This window comes from Babylonia areolata, chromosome 5, assembly GCF_041734735.1.
Source record: "Babylonia areolata isolate BAREFJ2019XMU chromosome 5, ASM4173473v1, whole genome shotgun sequence".
Lineage (NCBI taxonomy): Eukaryota > Metazoa > Mollusca > Gastropoda > Neogastropoda > Buccinidae > Babylonia > Babylonia areolata.
In genome coordinates, this window is record NC_134880.1 from 52,324,736 (window position 1) to 52,345,102 (window position 20,367).

The following is a 20,367-nucleotide window of genomic DNA, read 5'->3' on the forward strand; positions in this document are numbered from 1 at the left end:
GCCTCATAGCTTCATTTTGAACTCTAATTTTAAGAGGTTGCTTTGAGACGGTGTTGTTAGTCCAAGTCCGTAGTCGATCACACTGAGGACGAGTGATTGGTATAGCAGGAAGAGGTGGCGTTGTTCAATACCTTTGGTTGCCATTGCCTTTAAGACTGAAAGGCCTTTTTTGCATTTGAGAACAGTATTTTCCGTATGTTTTCTGAAGGTCAGCATCCTGTCGAAGTGTATTCCTAGGTAGCGTAGGCATTCAGTTTTCTCGATCTGAATCCCATCGAATGACACAGAAGGTGGTGATTTGCTCGCGGTTCTGTTGTTCAGGGTGCACAGCAACGTTTGGGCTTTCGCTGGATTGATGGAAGATCCTGTGTCTTTGCACTATTGAGCAATATTGTTTAGTTGTTTCTGGACGGCTTTGGTTCTTTCCTGAGCATCTTTCGAAGTTTTGAAGACCAGGCCATCATCCGCAAGAGTAAGCACCCGAGCTATTCCATTGTTGTTTAAGTCTGCAAGGCCCTTCGTGTAGACATTGTAGAGGACAGGAGAGAGCGGAGACCCTTGTGGCAGTCCTATGGATAGTTTAGAAGGTGCAGACATCCAATCTCCGAGGCGTAGGACGACGGTTCTTTCCTGAAGCGCTGCTGCTATCCATCTTGTCAGTGTCAAACCTACTCCATACCTTAGTAGCAGCTCCATGAGGTGTGCAAACTGGACTTTATTGTAGGCATCTTCAAGGTCGATTGCTACTGCTAGTGTTTCTTCTTTCCTTTGAAATCCTTCATACACCTCATATGCAAAAGCAGCTGCATTTTCCCATGTGGACTTGCCTGTTCTGTAACCACCTTGATTTGAAGGGAGAATGTGCCTGTGTTCAAGATCCCTTGCAAGTTTCCTGGCTATCATGCGTTCCATGAGCTTTCCAGCGATGTTTTGCATGGTTAGGATCCGGTAGCCGCTTACCTGATGATAGCCCTTTCTTGGTTTTTGTATGGGTTTTAAGAAGCTGTGTGTCCAGTCCTCCGGAACATGTCCATTGTGGAAACTGTTTTGATATAGATTGAAAAGTTTACTTCTGTCTTCTTCCGATAGTTCCTTGATGTCCGAGTAGCGAACTTTGTCTGGGCCAGGGGCAGATTCTTTCTTGCATTTAGCTATTGCTTCATTTAGATCATCTATTGTCAAGTCATCATCAGGTCCAGTCTGCATAAGGGTTTGGTTTAACTCAACATATTTCTTTTTCTCATCTAAGTGTTGTCAGTAACAGTTAGTTCCCATCCATACGGCAAACGTCTGTGCGTGTGTGTGTTTGCACGCGTGAACGTGCATGTGTATGTTTGCTCCTGCATGTCTTTGTATGTGTGTGTGTTTACGAGTCAGGTTGTGTGTATTTGCGTGTGCGCGCGCATGTCAGAGTGAGTGTGTGAGTGCATGTGTGCATGTGTGTGTTACTGAACATGTAAAACACATGGTTCTGCCCATTGTGACCAATGTTTTTTTCCACTTAAGTGTCCTACTTGTTTTTTTCTTCAGAACTCTTACCAGGCACTGGATAAAACTATAACCACTCACCCACACCAGATTCCGAAACCTTTTGTGTGTGCAAGTTCAAAATTACAGACGTGTACTGGTTTGTTCCCTTGAAGGAATAACATACATGTATTCTGAATTAATTAAACCTTTTTACAAATGGAAAGTTTGCTCAGAATTGTGGATGTCTTGTTTGTTGTACCAGTGAGCCGTTTCCAAGACAAAAGCAGTTTATTTGTTGTACCGGTAAATCAGCTGTCTTTAAGAACAATGTATTTTTTGTTTGCATGTTTTCAGATAGTTTTGAGGTATGTATAAAATATAAAAAAACTCTCACCATTCAGCATAAACATTCAAACACCACTTTGTTTGTCTTCTTAAATAACCGTTCCTTTATTGATCTTTGAATTAAAACCACTCTATAAACCACACCATCTGATCACATACGATCAATGAAATCACTGTCCCATCAATCACGAGAGAAGATTCCGCTTTAATGTCATTATCAAAGCGTGTGCACCTTGCATACCAACTAAAAATCACCACTGAGAAATTCACTAAAACATTACACTCAGCAAATCTGACACACTCCTCCAGCACACAGCACTTGTTTAAAACATCTTGCACATCACACAAGCCGCATCATCAATATTTCCATTACATCCCTCTCAGACCACAGCACTGAAAAACAGGATTATAAAAAAAACCCAACCAAAGCTGCTCTGTGGGCACGGTCATTATGCTGACTTGAAAACCAATCACACTCTGGTAGTTTCCACATTTCCTCTGATGACACAGGGCTTGTTGATGTCCACTTCATCAATGAACCAGATCCTGTGCAATCAACTGTATTTAACACCCTGACTACAGCCCCAAGCATTCATGTTTGTCCCACATCATTCTCTGCCCCTCTTTTCCCCATGAGTTCTGCTGTTCTGTGATGCAAAGACTCATAAGGGTACAAAAAATAAAAACAAAACTGCATGAAATATTACAATGGTCAGGTCAGCCAACAGGCACGCCTCAAACATGACCTTGGCCTACCTTTGTTTCCAGGTGACCAGCACAGAAATTACCACTTCTGATTGTGCCATGTAACTAGGAAGGTAACCAAGTTATTAAGAAAAACCAAGTTACTGAATTCCTCACTGACTGAACAATGTCCTGATCATGTCTGTACCATAACCTTTCAAGACTGCATAATCTCTCAGATTTTAGACACCTGCACACACACACACACACACACACACACACACACACACACAAAGCAATTAAATGACATCCTAAAAAGGATCAGTTTTCAAACTCTGCATATTTATGAATTCTTAGTCATAGTGGGTAAAGTCAGGAATTCAGCACACAGGTGAATTCTTCACAGTAAAAAAAAAAAAAAAATCCAATAAAACAGCTGTCATCAACATTACAGCAATAAAATGCTGAAGACATTTAACTAAAAATAGTTACTGTAAATACAAAATGGTAACTTTTCACCAAAGTTATCACCTAAAACATTACTCCTGAAACAAAACAACATGACAGATTGAAGTACTTTCTTCCTCATGATACTGTTTTCAATGGAGAGATGGAGTACATTTCAAATCGTCAGTAAATCAGTACTAAACTATTTCCAGCAAAGTCTGCAGTGGTTTTTTCCACTAACCTCTACCTGATACATACTCAGGGAGAAGAGGGGAAAGCCTGTAGAAAAATACAAGGGGGAAACAGAACTGTTATTGGTTAACTGTCTTTAAGTATCCTCACTGAAAAAGTAATCATAGAGAAAATCTTACCGTCCACTCAAAGACTGTTGCACTGTGTGGCCCATCACAGAGGGACTGCACAGTGTACACTACTGTTACAACTTGGAAAAGGCTCACACCACACTTGCTGCTACTGGCTGCCTTTTGAGAGACCGAATACAAGTCAGACCATCAGTGAATCAGAACAAAACTATTTCCAACAAAGTCTGCAGCCAGTGATCTTTCCACCAGCATCTGCCTCTTACTACATCAGGGAGACGAAGTGAAAGCAGAAACAAAATCCATGAGGAGGGGTGGGGTGGTGGTGGGGTGTGGGAGGGGGGAGCAGGGGATTACACAGTGTGTCATCTTTTACTGACATCATAACATCTTTTCTGATTTTGATTCTAAAGTATGCACTGCTGTTAGACATTGTGAAGAGGTCATCAAACTTGCCACCACTGGTTGGCGTAGCTGTTTGGGATTTTTTTTTTTTTTTTCGGGAGGGAGGAGAGGGGGGGGAAGGCAGGGTGGTGGGGGTTCCGGCATGACAAATGACCAACCAAGTGAAAGTTGTTTGGGTGGATAATTTTGTGCATGACAGTATAACTGTATGCTGCCACACCATGTCATGATGTCTCAAAACATAATGCAGCTGCTTTAAAGTGATACAGTAGTTTTAAGTGAGAAGAAAATCTTTTGAATAAGGATATTTCCCCTTATTTCAAACAAAATACAGATCAGAAGTAAATTAACACCACTGAAGACAAGATGAGAAGCAACAATTGAACAATTACTTTGTATCTGCCATGTTCTTGTATTGCTGAAAAAAAAAGTTCATATTTCACATTAAATTAATATTGTGATTATGGACAATTAAGGACAAAAAAGAAGTAACAACCAATCTGTTACTTTATAGTTTATGATTGTGATTATGGACAATTATTGACAAAATACAAAATAACAACCAACCTGTCATTTTATGCTTTGCTTTTAAACTAGTAAAGTTAAATAGAATAAAAAGACAAGCATTGACTAAGTCTGAGGGATAAAGTCATGAAATAGCCTGAGCTTTCAAGAATCTATCTTTACTACGTGGTCTTGAAGGATCGCCCTCTGCATGCAAACTGTTCACATATTTTTACGCCCCCAAGTGTTTTATGATACAGATGAACTAAAAACACAAATTTTGGTATTCTGCACTGTCAGGAGAGTGCTGGGTGCTGGGTGCTGGGTGATGTCATTTCACTGCCTGTTCTCTCCCAAACCAAACAACATCAACCATCAACTGCTTCCCCTGTTACGATCTCACATTAGTTTAAACACACACGACACACACACACACACACACAAAGAGGAGGAAAAAAGCCAAGCTCACTGACATAAACATATTTCAAGACCAACACAAACACAAATTAGCCCGATCAGCAGCCACAGACTTTCATTCAAACTGCCCACGAAAAAAAAGAAGAAAAAAAGCCAAGTCCACCAACAGAAACATATTTACAGACCAACACAAAGACAAAATAACCCAAACAGCTGACACAGACTTTCATTCAAACTGCCCACATAGTATGTCGAATGATAAGACAGAAGATATGTTGTCTGCTACAGTATGTTTCAGAAATGTATGTGCATATTTAGTCTTTTGGAGCAGTTGTCCCAGATGACTAATAACATTTATGTGCACACACACACACACACACACACACATACATGCCTGCACTCACTCATGCACACACTCACACACATGTACAACACACACACATGAACACAAACACATTCAGATTGTATAAAAAGACAGAGAAAAAAGACAAGTAATGGATAACATAGCAGAAAAAGACAGAGAAAAAAGATAAGTAATGGATAACATAGCTGACCAATAGCTGCCTTGTACCATGACATAAAAAAACAAAACAATGGAACACATTTTGATTTACACAGTTCAAGATGTCATGAAGGAAAGACTTCTTTACTGGGCTCAACTTACCACCAATGGCACAGAGAATGCAACTGATCCAACTAACGGAAGGTTCTTGAAATCTCAAGATTCCTGTGAAGTTTCTGTCAATATCTGACTGACAAGCTAGTTACGAATAGCAATGGATAGGTCAGAGCTAAGAATCTGAGACTGCAAAACCCTAATAAAACTATTCATAAATGAGTTACGTGGATTAGCTTTCAGGTAACTTTCTGTATCTTATTCTGTTGTAAGGCACACTGAGGTTTAAACTGCAACTAGATCCATTATTTCAGAGCACCTCAACCTGTATCCTGATTCCAAAGCTGTGTGTGACCAGGCCAGAAATGTTGGTTACCCAAATGTGTTGATTTTTAATGAATGTCATGTAAGTCACCACAGATGAGGCCATTGGTAAAGGGTAAAATGCTAAGTGGACTTTATGCAGGAAATGAAAAAGTGGAGAACATGAGCACGATAGCCACAGGAAACCATTCATGTCAAACAGCTTCTCTTAAAAAACGAATCTGCATGCTGTGTTACTCAATTTTAAATTCTGACCACACAATTTTAATTTTTCAAAGATGAATATTTGAACAGTTGTGTGACTGAAAATTCAGTTTAAGCTTTTCCTTTTTCACAGAAGCAAACTGTATCATTTGACAGGTATGACAAAACATTATTAGCACTAGTGGATTGCAGTTTACTATAATGACACAGGTAACACTTTGCACATGAAAGAAGTGACTGAGATAAAAGTTATGTGACAACGCTTCTCATGCATCTGCTTTCAATGAAGTGAAACTCTGATCAGATGCTGATTTTCAAAACCAAAATACACATGATTTCCAAAGGATTTTTGTTAGATAAAAAAAAACCTGCAGCCATTATTTGAGCCATCTGAGTCAAAGTGAATAATAATACTAAAATTAACATTATTTTTCTTATCATTATTATCACTAAATAGTAGCATATGACCCCTAAACATGGTACATCAGCATTTACTCAAAAGCAATAGTGTACAATTTGGCCAGTAATTTGGCAAGTCTATAATTCTCAGTTTAAGACATGCTGATCTACAATTTCGAATTTATAGCAATGTCACAACTGCATTAGATGATAACCAAAATAGTTGGCACAATGTCAATAGCTTCTGTATGAGTACCAATAAAAAAAATTTAAAAAGACTGGCTTATCAACATCACAGTAACAATCAATTCAGTGTTATTTCCAGATGACACAGATTCTCAAAATCTTGCCAGTGTCTCCGGTATGTATGCACAGTCCTGTTGTCTGCAAGACCTGTCTTGCATGTGACAAATGTATTCATCCAACGCTGTTTATTTATGTTTTTGGTTATTCATTCATGTTCACATCTCTATGGTTTGAAAGATGACTCATACATTTCTCAGGGTAAAGATGGAATGGCCCTGTTGGTTTGTAACTTGTCAGTCAGTAACCATTTAAAAGATGCCAAGTATAAAAAAACTGCAATCTTATTTTCAAACAGTTGTTTTCGCAACAGCGGACACAAATACTGTCTCTTCTTCTGTCCTGTAGTGTTGTCTTTCTTGATGTCCAGGATCTGTATGAAGTCTAGATCTTACATCCCAACCCACCCCTTTGTAAAACAGTCTGATGAACGTCTTAAAATGGCTGCTGCAAGATGCAGAACACATCTCCCTCCTTCTTCAGCTCCTGGGCGCTGCGCCGAAAAACCTGCTGCACCCGCACAAAAATGTTTGGGTCAAACACCGACCTGGCTGTGTTTGAGTAGTCAAATGGTTCTGAAATATAAACAAAATATATGATAGTATAACAGTTAGTCATAGTCGACTGCGACCATCACAACAGCAGAGGAGGCAGCTGCTGTTCCGACCGTCCAGAATTTGAATCCAGTGGACAGTGTCTTTTCCAGGTTACATCCCTACTCTCTTAGCCAAGATGACTTTAGGACCATCAGCACTGGGATGACTTCCCAAAGGCCAACTCGCCCCCAAAGCTGCAGCACCAACAACCAGTGCAATTTTGCTTCCAAGTTTTAGAGCCAAATCCTTCACAAAAGGCTAAGCTGTAAAAGAACTCAAATTGCAGTGTAGAAACTACTGAGCATACTTCTCTAACACATAAAATAATGTCTCAAAAGCCAACAACAAAAGCCAGGCATGTAAAATCAGCAGATCACAACCAATTTAGGAGAACAATGAAAACAATGTAAATTTTCAAAACTATATAATTTGTTCACTAATATTCACACACACACAGTCAGTGCTAAAATATGAATAGAACACATAAAGTACTCAAAATAGGATCTTTCCCAATGTAAGATATGCAGAAAACTAATAAAACAATGAAAAAGAAATGGGAACAATGATAAAATAGTACAAACGTCTGTCATGCAGAGTCTGTTCAAACAATCTTCACCAGCCATCAGGCTCCATCTCTCAGTGTTTAACTGACCTAACCAAAAAGTCACAGTAAAAAGGTTCTTTGAAAGGAAACAGAACTGATATGAAGAAAACTTTATGTCTGAAAAAAAAGGGCAAGACAAAATCTAAATACCTCCACTGAATGCTCAAGCTTTTCTGCACAGACTGGCGACATTTGAATTTTGTGCCTTGGTGATACAAGCACCTGTTTCTGCTTCCATATTGCGCCAAATGTTGACAAGAACTACAGGGTCTTAAATGTGCGTATCTGATCATCTGGAAAAATCTTGACACTTAACCAATCAGGGGTTGCAAGGATTTGAAACACCAACCGTAAAGACCTGCAGGATGGTAATATATCGTTCTTGCCACTCAAATGTAGCACTCATCAGGTTTTCTGGTGGTGGTGGTGTTTTTTTTTTTATCTTTCTTTTTTTTTTTTTTTTTGTTAATATTCAAACTGCCATCCTCATCCTAGTCCCAAGACGGAAAAGAAAGGTGCAATGTTTACCTTCCACACAGAGACATTTCCACTGGTGAGGATCTTTGCTGTTTCGCTGCACCATCATTTTATCCAGCACACAGCCTCGACGAATACTGATCACCTCAAACTCAGGTCTGGGGAAAAAAAAAAAGTTCTCAATACAGCAGCTTTTCACAAACCTTTGTTTTCCTTAGTAATAGCTGTAATTGATTTTGAATCATTATATTGGACAAGTGAAAGTATCATTCCTGTTTGCAGGTGAACACATAATGAAAAGTGTTGTTCAAACTTGGAAATAAAAAAATCCTTTCCACATGTAAAACAAACATTTTCCACACCATACATACTTTAAATGCAGCTTTCTTCGTCGATAAAAGCACTATGCATACCCAATTGTTAAAAAACCAATCAGTTCCTGAAGAGAAAGGTACCATACATTGTACTGTATCATGTTTTATTACTTTTCAGGCAACTCCCCCTGGGGAGAGCACACTGCCACAATGCAGCACCACCTCCCTTTTTCTTTTTTCTGCCTGCAAGTGCGTTTCTTTTTCTATCAAAGAGGATTTTTCTACAGAATTTTGCCAAGGACAACCCTCGTTGCTGTGGGTTCTTTTATGTACGTTAAGCGCATGCTTCACACGGGACCTTATTATTGTCTCATCCTAATGGCTATCATCCAAACCACCTTTCAAGTTCTAGTGGGAGGGAAAGAAAGTACCAGGGAGAGTGAGATTCAAACCCGTGCACTCGGATCATTTCCCTTCCTAAGCGGACGTGTTACCATAAGGCCACCACACCACATACCAGAAGGAAAAGGTGCTACATCTACCTGAAGGTGAAGGTGTAGTAGTCCAGAAACCCTTGGAACAGCTGGCCCAGACTGTCTCTGTTCTGAGAGGGCTTGTGGTGCAACGGTTCATCCAACCGCAGATTGCGAAGGTCCACAGTGGAACCAAACCGATCCTAAAGGATCAAAAGAAAAATGTCTAAATGACACTTCCACCTTCCTTTCAAAACGAAGGCAAAGGATGTGTTTTCTATTTCCAACTGAAAATAATTTTTATATTCCTATATTTCTGATATCTTTAATCACACGAACCAATGTTTGCTTGATACAAGGACAATCTGACATGGTTTTCCCAATGTTTGGACTTTTTTGTGCACAATCGGAAAAAGAGAGAGCAAGCGAGGAGAAGAGAAAGGGGATGGACAGAGAGCAGTACCTGCTTTCTAAACACATTATCAGTGCAGCAACAAGTTAGCCACAAAAGGAAAGACTTTTTTTCATATTTTGTAGGACTAATAAGTTAATGGTAAATGTAGCAGGAAAACATGCTGAATGTTCAGAAGACATTTTAAGTGGTAAAGTAGGTGGTAGCAACACAAGTCTCTGTCATAGTGGTGGCTATGGTGTGTCACTGGAATCCAAACTCCAAACATCTGTCCCAGTGCCAGAGACAGAGACGCCTTGAAACCCTTCAAGAGGAACATTTTTAAAAGTGCATTCAGAGAATAAGAAGATATTCGTGCAATACTTTTTTTTTTTAAATTCACGCATGACATCTTTTTCATTTTTCCATCTCTCCAATGTATGCTTCCATGAATTGTAATGTTGTTCAAAACCAAAAGAAATGTGTTCAACCTGTTGTTTCAACTTCTTTTTAATCAGCTAACTGAAACAGGGAGAAACAACACTAACAGATAAACCACACAGTCATCACATGTTGTATACATCCAGCTGTACTAAAGACACACTACGCTCCTTGACTTACTGGAAATTCCATCTGAAGACAGGGCAATACTGGTGGACTGCACACTGAAATAAAAACAAAAATCATAACAATATTTCTAAAAGATGCACTCAGAAAAAAATAAATTACGGTAGAAAAATGGTCATCCAGTCAAATATTACGGTAGTCATTTCATGGACACATCTTTGACAGTGATACTCAGATTTCATGATCAACACAGCAGGCTCTTCATGCTTATGCTTGAATCAGTGAAACAGCAAGGCCTCATTCTTCCACACGTGTGTGTCATTCTTCTCTTGGATTCTTTCAGTTGCCTCACAATTTGTATTTGTTGAGGAAATGCAGGTAGGTGGATAAGAAACCATACAAAAACAAAACATGTTGACGGTAACACAACTAGTACTTCACAGCCAGCCAGTGAAGGAGTCATGGCACTCTGTATCTTATTACAAATACACATTTATCAACAACATTTTTTTTTAAGACAGAAAGAAAGAAAAGGTACATGCATGCTATCATACATACAAAATAATTTTCCTAGAAATCAGTCAAATCTAACACACTTACAACTCAATGGTGCACTATACAACAAAAAGGAAATTTGTAATTCTTGATATAATAAAACAAAATACCAGACATTCCCAACAGTTTGGGACATTATCCCAGTTCCAGCAGCAATCAGCAGGAAGCAACACAAGGTATATATATACATAATGTGAAAAAAGGAATCTTAGTTAGCCGCTGGAAGCGTCTCCTGCTCTGACAATGCTGAAGAAAATTTTAATGACAGTTCATTTTTTTTCCATGTGATGTTCCTGTTTTTTCCATGCTGACAACTTACAGATGCACGGACAGAACCAACAAGCAGAACCAACTCACCCTGCAGGTAGTGTATCAGCATGAGAGCCAAGGAGTAGCTGGAGATGGTTCTCTTGTGGGCATCATTGATGTTGTGGAAGCGGGCCCAGAACTTGATGAACAGCATGAGAGGGGCCACCCGGTTGTCAGCTGGCAAAACAGACACACCTGTGTCAGCCTCATCAACTATGCCTGGGCACACTGCACAGGTATACACTGGCAACGCATACACAAAACACACACAAGTGTGCAGATTCAAAGGTAACAACGCTCTTATATGCAACAATGAGTCACACATACAAAAATTCATATTGGTTAAAAATACACTGGTATGCACAAACATATTTGAAGAAAACTAACGATAATGCCAAAAGAATTGCTGTGAAAACATCTAAATATCTGAGTCACATCATTCAATTCTGATTCTCTTTTTAACTGTCTTCTGGCTTATCTCCTGCATAGTCCTGCAACACTATTTCTCATCACCTACATAAACCCAACCTACCTTGGTGTCTTTTCAACCAGCTGAGATCAAAAAGTGAAAGTGAAAAAGTAATGTAAAGAGAAAAAAGTCAGACCTAAACAACAAAGAAACCTAAAAGATGGGCTAAACAAAAAACAGAATAAAAGGTACTGTTTAAGATAAAGATAAACGCCAGTAATGAGAAGACTCGATTCAGGAGAATCTATAGAGTAATGTTTATGACAGAGATGAAAGGCAATAATGAGAAGACAGTTCAGGAGATGACCAATCAAGTTGTTTTTTTTAAAGAAGATTAATCATTATATATAGACGCATACATGCACTGCAGCACACACACTCAACAAAGCTGCATCCCTGTATCAACTTTTAAACTTCTATTCCGATCATATATTAGAACACAGGTTTTCAGATATAATATTTAGTACAGAATGCATATCAGAAAAGCTAGTTACATGACATTTACGCCCCTGTCATCTCGGTGGCGCCTGGTGGGTAAAGGGTGGAGATTTTTCCGATCTCCCAGGTCAACATATGTGCAGACCTGCCAGTGCGTGAACACCCTTCGTGTGTATACGCACGCAGAAGATCAAATACGCACGTTAAAGATCCTGAAATTCATGTCAGCGTTTGGTGGGTTATGGAAACAAGAACATACCCTGTATGCACCCCCCTGAAAACGGAGTATGGCTGCCTAGATGGCAGGGTAAATAAGCAAAACGGTCATACACGTAAAATGTTACATGTCTGTCTGAGCATGTATGTGTGCGTACCTGAAATCTGATTGAATGACACAGGAAACGAATGAGCGCCCAATGGCAGCCATCAGTCGGCTCTACCCAGGTAGGTAGCCGGTTGTGTAAATGATCCCGTGTTTGTAAAACATTTAGAGCTTGGTCTGCGACCAAGGATAGGCGCTATATAAGTATCCATATCAATCAATCAACTGAAAAACCTTAAAAACCATCAACCATGGATCAGAACTGCAGTTATACGACTGAAACATACCCAGGCAATAGTATTTCAACAAATGTGTATTTCGAATTCCAACTCCATTGTTGATGTTCAGATCACATTCTATGTTCCTGAAACATAAAACACATTACAAAGAGACAAGGTTTACAGAACAGTGAAACAAGACAAAATACACATGCGACAAAAAGATACCAAAGCCCTGAATGCTGCTGCCAAAAAAACATATGTCAACAACAACAAACAAAAAAGAAAGAAAGAAAGAAAGGAAGAAAGGAAAAAATATCAGTTCCGTTAAATACTGCCTTGATTAGTGTATTGGAAGATGTTTTCCTGCCAATTAAGTATTGACAACTAGTACAAGCACCAACAAATTTATCTTCTTTCGGTTTTTCAGTTTCAATTTCTCAAGGAGGCGTCACTGCATTCAGACAAATCCATATACGCTACACCACACCTGCTAGGCAGATGCATGACCAGCAGCATAATCCAACACACTTAGTCAGGCCTTGAGCGCATGCATATACATTTGTGTTCAGTGTGCCTATCCAAGTGGATTTCTTTTAAAGGATTTTGCCAGAGGACAACACTTATGTTGCCAGGAGTTCTTTTTCAATGTGCCAAGTGCATGCTGCACAGGGGACCTCAGTTTATCACCTCATCCGAATGCCCAGATGCTCAGTTTTGAGTTTTCCACTCACACTTGGAAGAAGGGGCCAGGGCAGGAATCAAACTCAAACCCTCACAGACACCGTACTGGCAGATGAGCATCTTAACCATTCTGCCACCTTCCTACTTGGAAGCTCTTTCCTTGGAAGTTCTTCTCTTCTTCTTTCTTCCTTCAGCAACATTCAAAGAGTTTAACTGTTTAATACTTATTTTACTTACGCCTTTTCTTTAAAAATCCATCTGAGCAATTTTGAGGGAAGATTTTGAATGTACATACATACCATTTATAATTATGCTAAAAATGGTACTGTTTTGTGAATCAGGAAATTTCAACATTTAACAGTTTACATTGTGTTGCAGACACAGGTTTCAAGTGTACAGCAATTTTTTTTATGTCACTCTCAAGCCAAAATAAAAGCTCAAAATATTACTACTTTACCATGGTATCATGGAAATACCTCCAAAGTATCAAAGAGAAATCATTTTTTTTTCATACTATGTACTTTTTGTTTTCATAAATATCTACCATTTTATCAAGAAAATACAAGTTTCTGTTTGTAAATCTGTTCTCCTCAGTATTTCTATAAATATCAATAGTTTTAAGCTTTATTCAACCCTGAGGTCAACAGAACTGTACTCACTTCATGCTGTCAGTGAACTTCAGAATGGGTACTTTGGCCTTGATCACCTGGGAGGACTTTATGAATGCTGTAACATAAATGATATCAATCAATAAAATTAGATGATCAATTTAAAAAAAAATGCATTGTATAATATCACCAATGAACAATTATAGGTCTAGCTGGCAAAAAGACCCTGTTCATGACTCTCTCCTGATGAATCATAGCATACATTTGATCTCCGATATTTCTACAGCCAGGTTTCTGAGATATGGTCTATAGTATACCCTGTGAACATCATAGAAACGGCGTGAGAATATATACAGCAAATAAGTAAATAGCAAATAATATCACGCACAAAAGCAACATACATCCAGTCATACAATATATCATGCTACTGTTTTGCAGCACTTTTAAAACTAAGCTACTCTCCACTTGCCCATTGTGTTTTTAAAACCTCTGACTATTTCACAAAAGAATAAGACCTAGAAAAGAAGATCATGGTCTCCAAAGTTTATCGGTACTTTTAAACCAAACATTTCAATGTGCAGATAGCATGTGCTTTCCAACAATTAACTAATCAGCATACAAAAGAAGCAGTCCCAAAAAGACTCACTGCAGTCCTTCAGCGACTTGTGGATTGCATTCAGTATGTGCACAGCTTCATACTTCTGGTCTATTTGCTGCAGAAGAAATGATATAAAGGAATGCACTTGAATAATAACAAAAGAAAACATTTTCAGAAAAAAAAATGAATGCACTGCTTTACTATGTCATTGTCAATTCAAATATTTTAAAATAAATCAAACACCATATGATACAGATTATCAAAAACTGTTAAAGAACAAACTGATATAAATCTTCTGAAAATAATAATAATAAAATACAAAAAAGAAGAGGAGGAAATGGTACATGAGTAAATTAAAAATCATGCTATGACAGTAGACATCCCTCCCCTCTTTCATAAAAACACTTTTCACATTGCTCAACACCAGAAAAACCCATTAGAATGAAACAAAAACAGAAAGCTCACACTCATGTAGTGCATACCCATTCACCTAAATATGTAATAATTCATAACATATGCGATGATGCACACAGATTCATTAACATGCACAAACCCATCTTCACACACACACAAACACACACACAGACACACACACAAGAATACAGAAAAAACACACAAACCTGTATCTGTGTGACAAGCAAACACAGGTCCATATCACTTGTGTGCGTTCCAAAACCACTGAGAGATGACCCCACAATAAACAGACGACAACCTGAAAAAACAATTACACCAGGGGCCCATCCAGCATTTCTTCACCACAAGAAGAAAAAATATGCCATAGAGAAAAGAGACAGATGCGAGTCATTTGAACTATTCACTATATGTGTATACTTAGTATCATATTCATGGATCCCTGACTCCAAAAACATCACTCACGGAGATGCGTACAGCTGCTAGTTCTCTACCCAGCAGTTGCGCTAAGAAGCCAGCCGGATCACCAACGAAAGCTACGCAAGTGAGTAGCCTTCTCTGACTGAGAGATTGGTTTAACTTGGTAGTCATTATAACACAAAAACATTAAACCACAAATAATAAAACAAAACCAAGACTACAACTTTTCACTCCTTCATTATATCTAATATTCTTCAACACACCTGAAGGGTTGAAAAGTAACAAACTACAATAAACAAGCCACTGAAGACTGCGTTGAATGAACCTGGTCGTGACCAGCTGTGTATGGGGGGACTCAGAATGAGCGGTGCAGGAGTAATGCCACTGAAATGGTGCAGATGGTGGGGCATTAAGAAAGAAAAAAACAAACAACCAAGAGCCACTAAAACTAGCAGGTCTGCCACTCACCAGGGAAAATATCCCGGACGATGGCATAGAGGCAGTTGCTGAGAACAATCTTGTGCCGCAGGTCCTCTTCCGACTGATGTGAGCTATTGTAATACTCCACTATGGCCTCTGTGATCTGCCCGCCAATGCCACTGATGGTCAACTGATGCTTTCAAAGTGCCAAAGTCATGAGGAAAAAATCATAAAGAGTACAAATGTGGGCATTAAAAGTTATCAAGAAATGATAGTAACTGTAACATCATGTAATCAGAAAAACGATTGTGTCTTCAAAACAGAAAAGACGGTGTTATTAGACTGCATTTCTCTCTGTCTGTCTGTCTGTCTCTGGATATAATTTTCATATATAATATACAGGTCATATTCAGATTCAGTGAAAAAAGTGTTTCTTTTCATTTCTGTATGTATAATGTCCTTACAGAACAATAAAGACTATGTACAATAATTAAACAAGCACACAGCGTTTTAAACATATTTTAGAAACCTTGTTTCCAAAGGACACATTGAAAACAAAATATATAATCAGGTACTGTTGGGTTTTTGCTTCTTTTTGTTACTATCTAAACCAAACACAGTAAACACTTTCTGAACATTTGTTCCAGTTAAGATCTCATCAGTGTTTCTCTGACAAGAAAAATCATGCAAAAAAAATTTTTTTTTTTTTCATCATATATGGAAAGACACTGTCAACACCACATCACAAAATCCAGAACATGAAATTACCTCATAAACATATTATTAGAATATAACAGTCAGTATTGTCAGGAAGACAGGTCATACCCTTTCACATGACGATTGTCCTGGCACATGATAAATTGGTTTTGCACCGTTCACAACTGACATATACATTGCTGTTGAATTGCTCATGTTCAGGTTGGAACGGGAAGAGTTGAGCTGCTGAAATGATTCGCCTTGATAGCGACCCATTTTTGGAGAGGGGTGTTTCTCATCAAAGGCACACTCTGATGATTTCCTCCTGTACAAATCACAAGCATTTTACCTCAGTTAATAATACTGCTTATATGCACATAAAAAAACAAAAAAAAAGTAAAAGAAAGTTTTAAATAAAATTCTTAACTAAATGACTTCAAATCAAATGATTAAAATTCATCAAAGATAAGGTTTGAAAAAATTCTGTATTCAATAATCAACTTCAGAGGTGATGTACAGCTGAATATTTAAACTTTAAATTAAAAGGAATTCCACTTTAAAAGTATCATCTGGCCAAACTTACCCATACATGATATAGTGAAATAATCAAAATAATGACAGAAATCACTCTAATATTTACAGTTTTGGAAAAGCATGTTGTGCATACATCACCAATTCATGTAAATCCTAACAGGAACTATTCTTTTTGTCTTGCAGTAATGAAAATAAAACAAACTTATACTGTTTCCTGACTTCCATTACCAGATCTTTCAAAAAAAAAAAAAATTAAGTTAAGCAATTTCAAACATATGTAGCACTTCTACAGAGAGAGCTCGAACTTGCACTTAATGATCACTCCACTTTGCCCACGTTAACTTACAGTTAAGTGAATCTGTACAAAAGCACATCAAAACAATTTTAAGCAAAACAGGGCTATCAAATAGTGAGGTAGAATGGCAAAAGGGTTCTAGAAGGGATGCAGTTACACAAAGGCAAAAGTGAGAGAGAGAAAGCGAGAGAGAGTTGTACTTTAAGAAAAAACAATCATGTGCTATACACACATCTTTGCTAATCAGAAAAACTCACAGTCAAGAGATGAATTACTATTACTTGTAGTATTAATAATCAAGACATCATTGCTTAATCTATGTATACATGAACCTGCTCATGCAATTAAGATTTTAAAAAGAGCTTACTTGTTGTTTCTTGGTCTGTTGTTATGCTGTGGATACTGCTGCTGTTGCTGTGGAAACTGGTTGCGTCCTGGAGTGGACGGGCTCCATGCCCGCGGTCCCATGTTCCCTGGTTGCGGGCCCCGTGGCCTGTTGCCTTTGAACATCACCTGGTTCTGCATCGGCATCACCTGATACATGGGGCGAAGCATGTTCTGCTGCATGAACATCTGCTGCTGGTTCATCCCATTCATGGGGTTCATGTTGAGCCACTGGACAGGAGGCTGCTGGAAGATCCCATTCCGGCTGGCGTGTGGTTGAAAAGGAAACATGGTGCTTGTGTTAAAAGACCGTCTTGCCTCCCACACTTGAGTCTCTCTCTGCCTCAAAGTATCTGTGCACTCACTCAAGTTCTTGGTGTTGTAGGCATCAACCTCTCCAAACTCTCCAACAGTTGAAATTGAATGTGCACATGGACTGGTGTACCTTCCTGATCTGGACCTTACCACCTTCTGGAAAAAATCTGGCAGAATGGACTTGTCTTCAAGATGGTCAGTCAGCAGCTGGAGCAAAGGCACAAAATATGGCTTCAGAAGCAATGGGGATACAGGCAGCGCAGTCAACAGTGACAACTTGGCTTGAGGCTCTACGCAAAGCCTTGCCAAACACGTTGACAGCATTGACTGATCACACTCCAGATATCCACACCTGCAAGAAATTTATTAAAGATTTTGTTGTTGTTGTTTCTGAAAAAGTTAAAGTGAATAAGTGCTTGTTTGTTGTGCAAATCATGTATCATCATAAATTTGTTTGATTTTTTATGTACACCTGTCAATTGTTCAAGGTGTATTTCCACAAAATATGACAAATGGAGCCACAAAATGACAACATCACAACACTGAAATGACAGCAGTATAAGTATGTATCCATTTAAACTGAGAGGGAAATCTTTCTTCAAAGTGAAAGTTGAATGTTTAATGTTTCACAAAACATTAATCTCTCTTCTCCTCTCTGTCAGCTCCAAACTTATTTCAGGCATAGAATGAACAGGAAGATCTATGGAATGTTTGGGGATGGGAGTGGGGGTGGGGAGATCACCAGTGCATTTGCTGACCAATGCACAAAGCCAGCATGCTGGTCAGGCTTTGAGATCCTACAAGATACGGGAGTAACAAAAAAATTACAATTGACAAGAATAGGCCATGTTTCAGTCATGTCAGAAGTAGCCAAATTATTGGCTCCAGCAACATGCCAAACTAGTTAACTATTTCATAAGGGAGAATAAAAGTAGGTCAAGACAAAGAAGTATGGATACAGAATGCTGGATAGGTATTCAGAATGTGTCTCCTGGAATACTCTTCTACTCAGTAATGTGAAACAGGTGTTATAGCCAAGCGGTTAAAGCGCTGGTTCAATCCAAGAGTCTTGGTTTCAATCCTGGCAACAGGAGTTAGGAGTGAGCTTGGAGTGTGGCAATGTCATCAGTACATTGTCAGACAAATAATAAAGTGCAAGCAAGATCAACCGGCACATTATTATATCATCATAACTGAAAGCGACTGTAAAGAATGACAAAAAAGTTATGAAACAAAAAAGTTGTTTTTCAAAGTAACAGATAAGAAATAGATGACATCAACTTAAATCATGTTTTCAAAGCAGACAACCATATTAGGTCAAAATCAAGATGACAGCATGAGTTCAGAACTTATGAACAATTACTAATCTTCTTCTTCCTCTTCAGTGACCACAATCATCCTTGCGCTTGTTCTGTCACTCAAAAAGTAGGTGTCTGGCCTAAAATAAAACAAGGAAAAAGTGCTTTCCTACTGAAGTTTGGAGGCCCTTGACATGAAAGTGTTGATGGTTTTGGCCTCAACTACGTTTTCTGTTAAACTGTTCCAACCCCTATGGTCCTTGGGAGGAACGAGAGCTGTAGGAACTGGGTTTGACACTGTGGGAGCTTGAACTGCTGGCTATGATCGCTGCGCTGTCATGGAAGAGCAGGAACTAACTTGCTCTTGATGTAGTCAGTGTGGACCAGGTTGTGGTGGGTTTTGTAAAACATGGCAAGGCGTGCTGTCCGTCTCCTGTCCTGAAATCTTCTATCATGTCTGAGGGGTTGGAGGTGTCTGTAGCGCCTCATTACAAAGCAGGCTCCACTTCTATGATGGCCTCATGTCTGTTGATGTTCTGTTGAGTTTCATGATCCCAGATTGAGCATGCATACTCAAGGATGGGACATACATAAAACCATCTTTTTGTTACTACTGGAGCTTATCTTCAGATTCCTTTTCACGAAGCACAGGATCTTGTTGGCTTATTGCACAAGGTGTTAAATGTGCACACTCTAGTTTAGATCTTGGGTGATGGTAACTCCTAGGTACTTGACATTGGTGATGGTTTCCAAAAATATGCCTATGCAGTTGTTAGTTATGGGCTAGGACTCTTCTGTTGCCAGTCACTGGCAGTGTTGGAAACTTCCCAGTGTGGAAGGTCATGTTTCATCTCTTCCCCCACTCAGCAAGCTGGTTCAGGTCTTCCTGTAGATGGAACAGATCCTCCTGGGAAGTGGTCCAGTGCCATCCGCAAACAGTTGTGTGCTGGACATCAGTGTTGCCGGCAGATATGTCAGAAACACTATTCTGAATAATACTCTGTTAGAAATTTTATCAACCAATTCTGTAATAGTTTCCCTGTATTCCTGATAGTGATAATAATGCTCAATACCTTTCAACAGGGCTTTTATTTTATTATATATATACTTTATCACTGACACTCTGGCTCAATTTCGTGATTACTGAACATCTCACACTATCGTAGATCTATTGAATAATGAACGATGACGGGCAAAGACCGAAACACTCATCAATCAATGCAGTTTTACTTTTAGTTTGAAAACCATTCCATGAATCACAATCATTTGATTTGCCATTGGATGGTGTGCGACCTATTTTGTGATAACATATAGTTCTCAGGTTGGCTGTATCTATCCGCTGCATCTTATATGTGTCTGTTAAACTATGTTTTGTGTTCCAATCCAATGTTCATTTTACTAGTTTCAGTTTAACAGCAAACAATTTTTCAAATAAAATAAACTTACTCATCCGACTCAAACCAGTCTGCAATCGAAGAGAGTTATTTCCCTTGCGACATTGAGTAAAACGTCATGCGCAAACTTTGCTATGTC

At 38.8% G+C, this 20,367-nt stretch overlaps 1 protein-coding gene across 4 annotated transcripts; it reads right to left on the reverse strand.

Annotated features, from left to right (window-relative positions):
* Window positions 1–1,897: 1,897 nt before the first annotated feature.
* On the reverse strand, window positions 1,898–20,364 carry LOC143282161 (poly(A) RNA polymerase GLD2-like). Of its 4 annotated transcripts, none has more exons than XM_076587709.1 (13): window positions 20,281–20,364; window positions 17,205–17,888; window positions 16,138–16,333; window positions 15,361–15,475; window positions 14,682–14,773; window positions 14,110–14,176; window positions 13,515–13,581; window positions 12,241–12,317; window positions 10,773–10,901; window positions 9,915–9,958; window positions 8,972–9,105; window positions 8,167–8,273; window positions 1,898–7,013 (listed from the first exon to the last, which is right to left on the reverse strand). In XM_076587709.1, exons 2-13 carry the CDS (start codon window positions 17,858–17,860, stop codon window positions 6,874–6,876), a joined length of 1,824 nt encoding a protein of 607 aa, XP_076443824.1. In that variant the 5' UTR covers window positions 17,861–17,888; window positions 20,281–20,364; the 3' UTR covers window positions 1,898–6,873. The 4 variants fall into 4 exon arrangements, with proteins under 4 accessions (XP_076443824.1, XP_076443823.1, XP_076443826.1 ...); XM_076587708.1 differs by having other exon boundaries at window positions 15,361–15,508; XM_076587711.1 differs by having other exon boundaries at window positions 15,361–15,508; window positions 17,205–17,743; window positions 20,281–20,322.
* Between the last annotated feature and the right edge of the window lie 3 nt (window positions 20,365–20,367).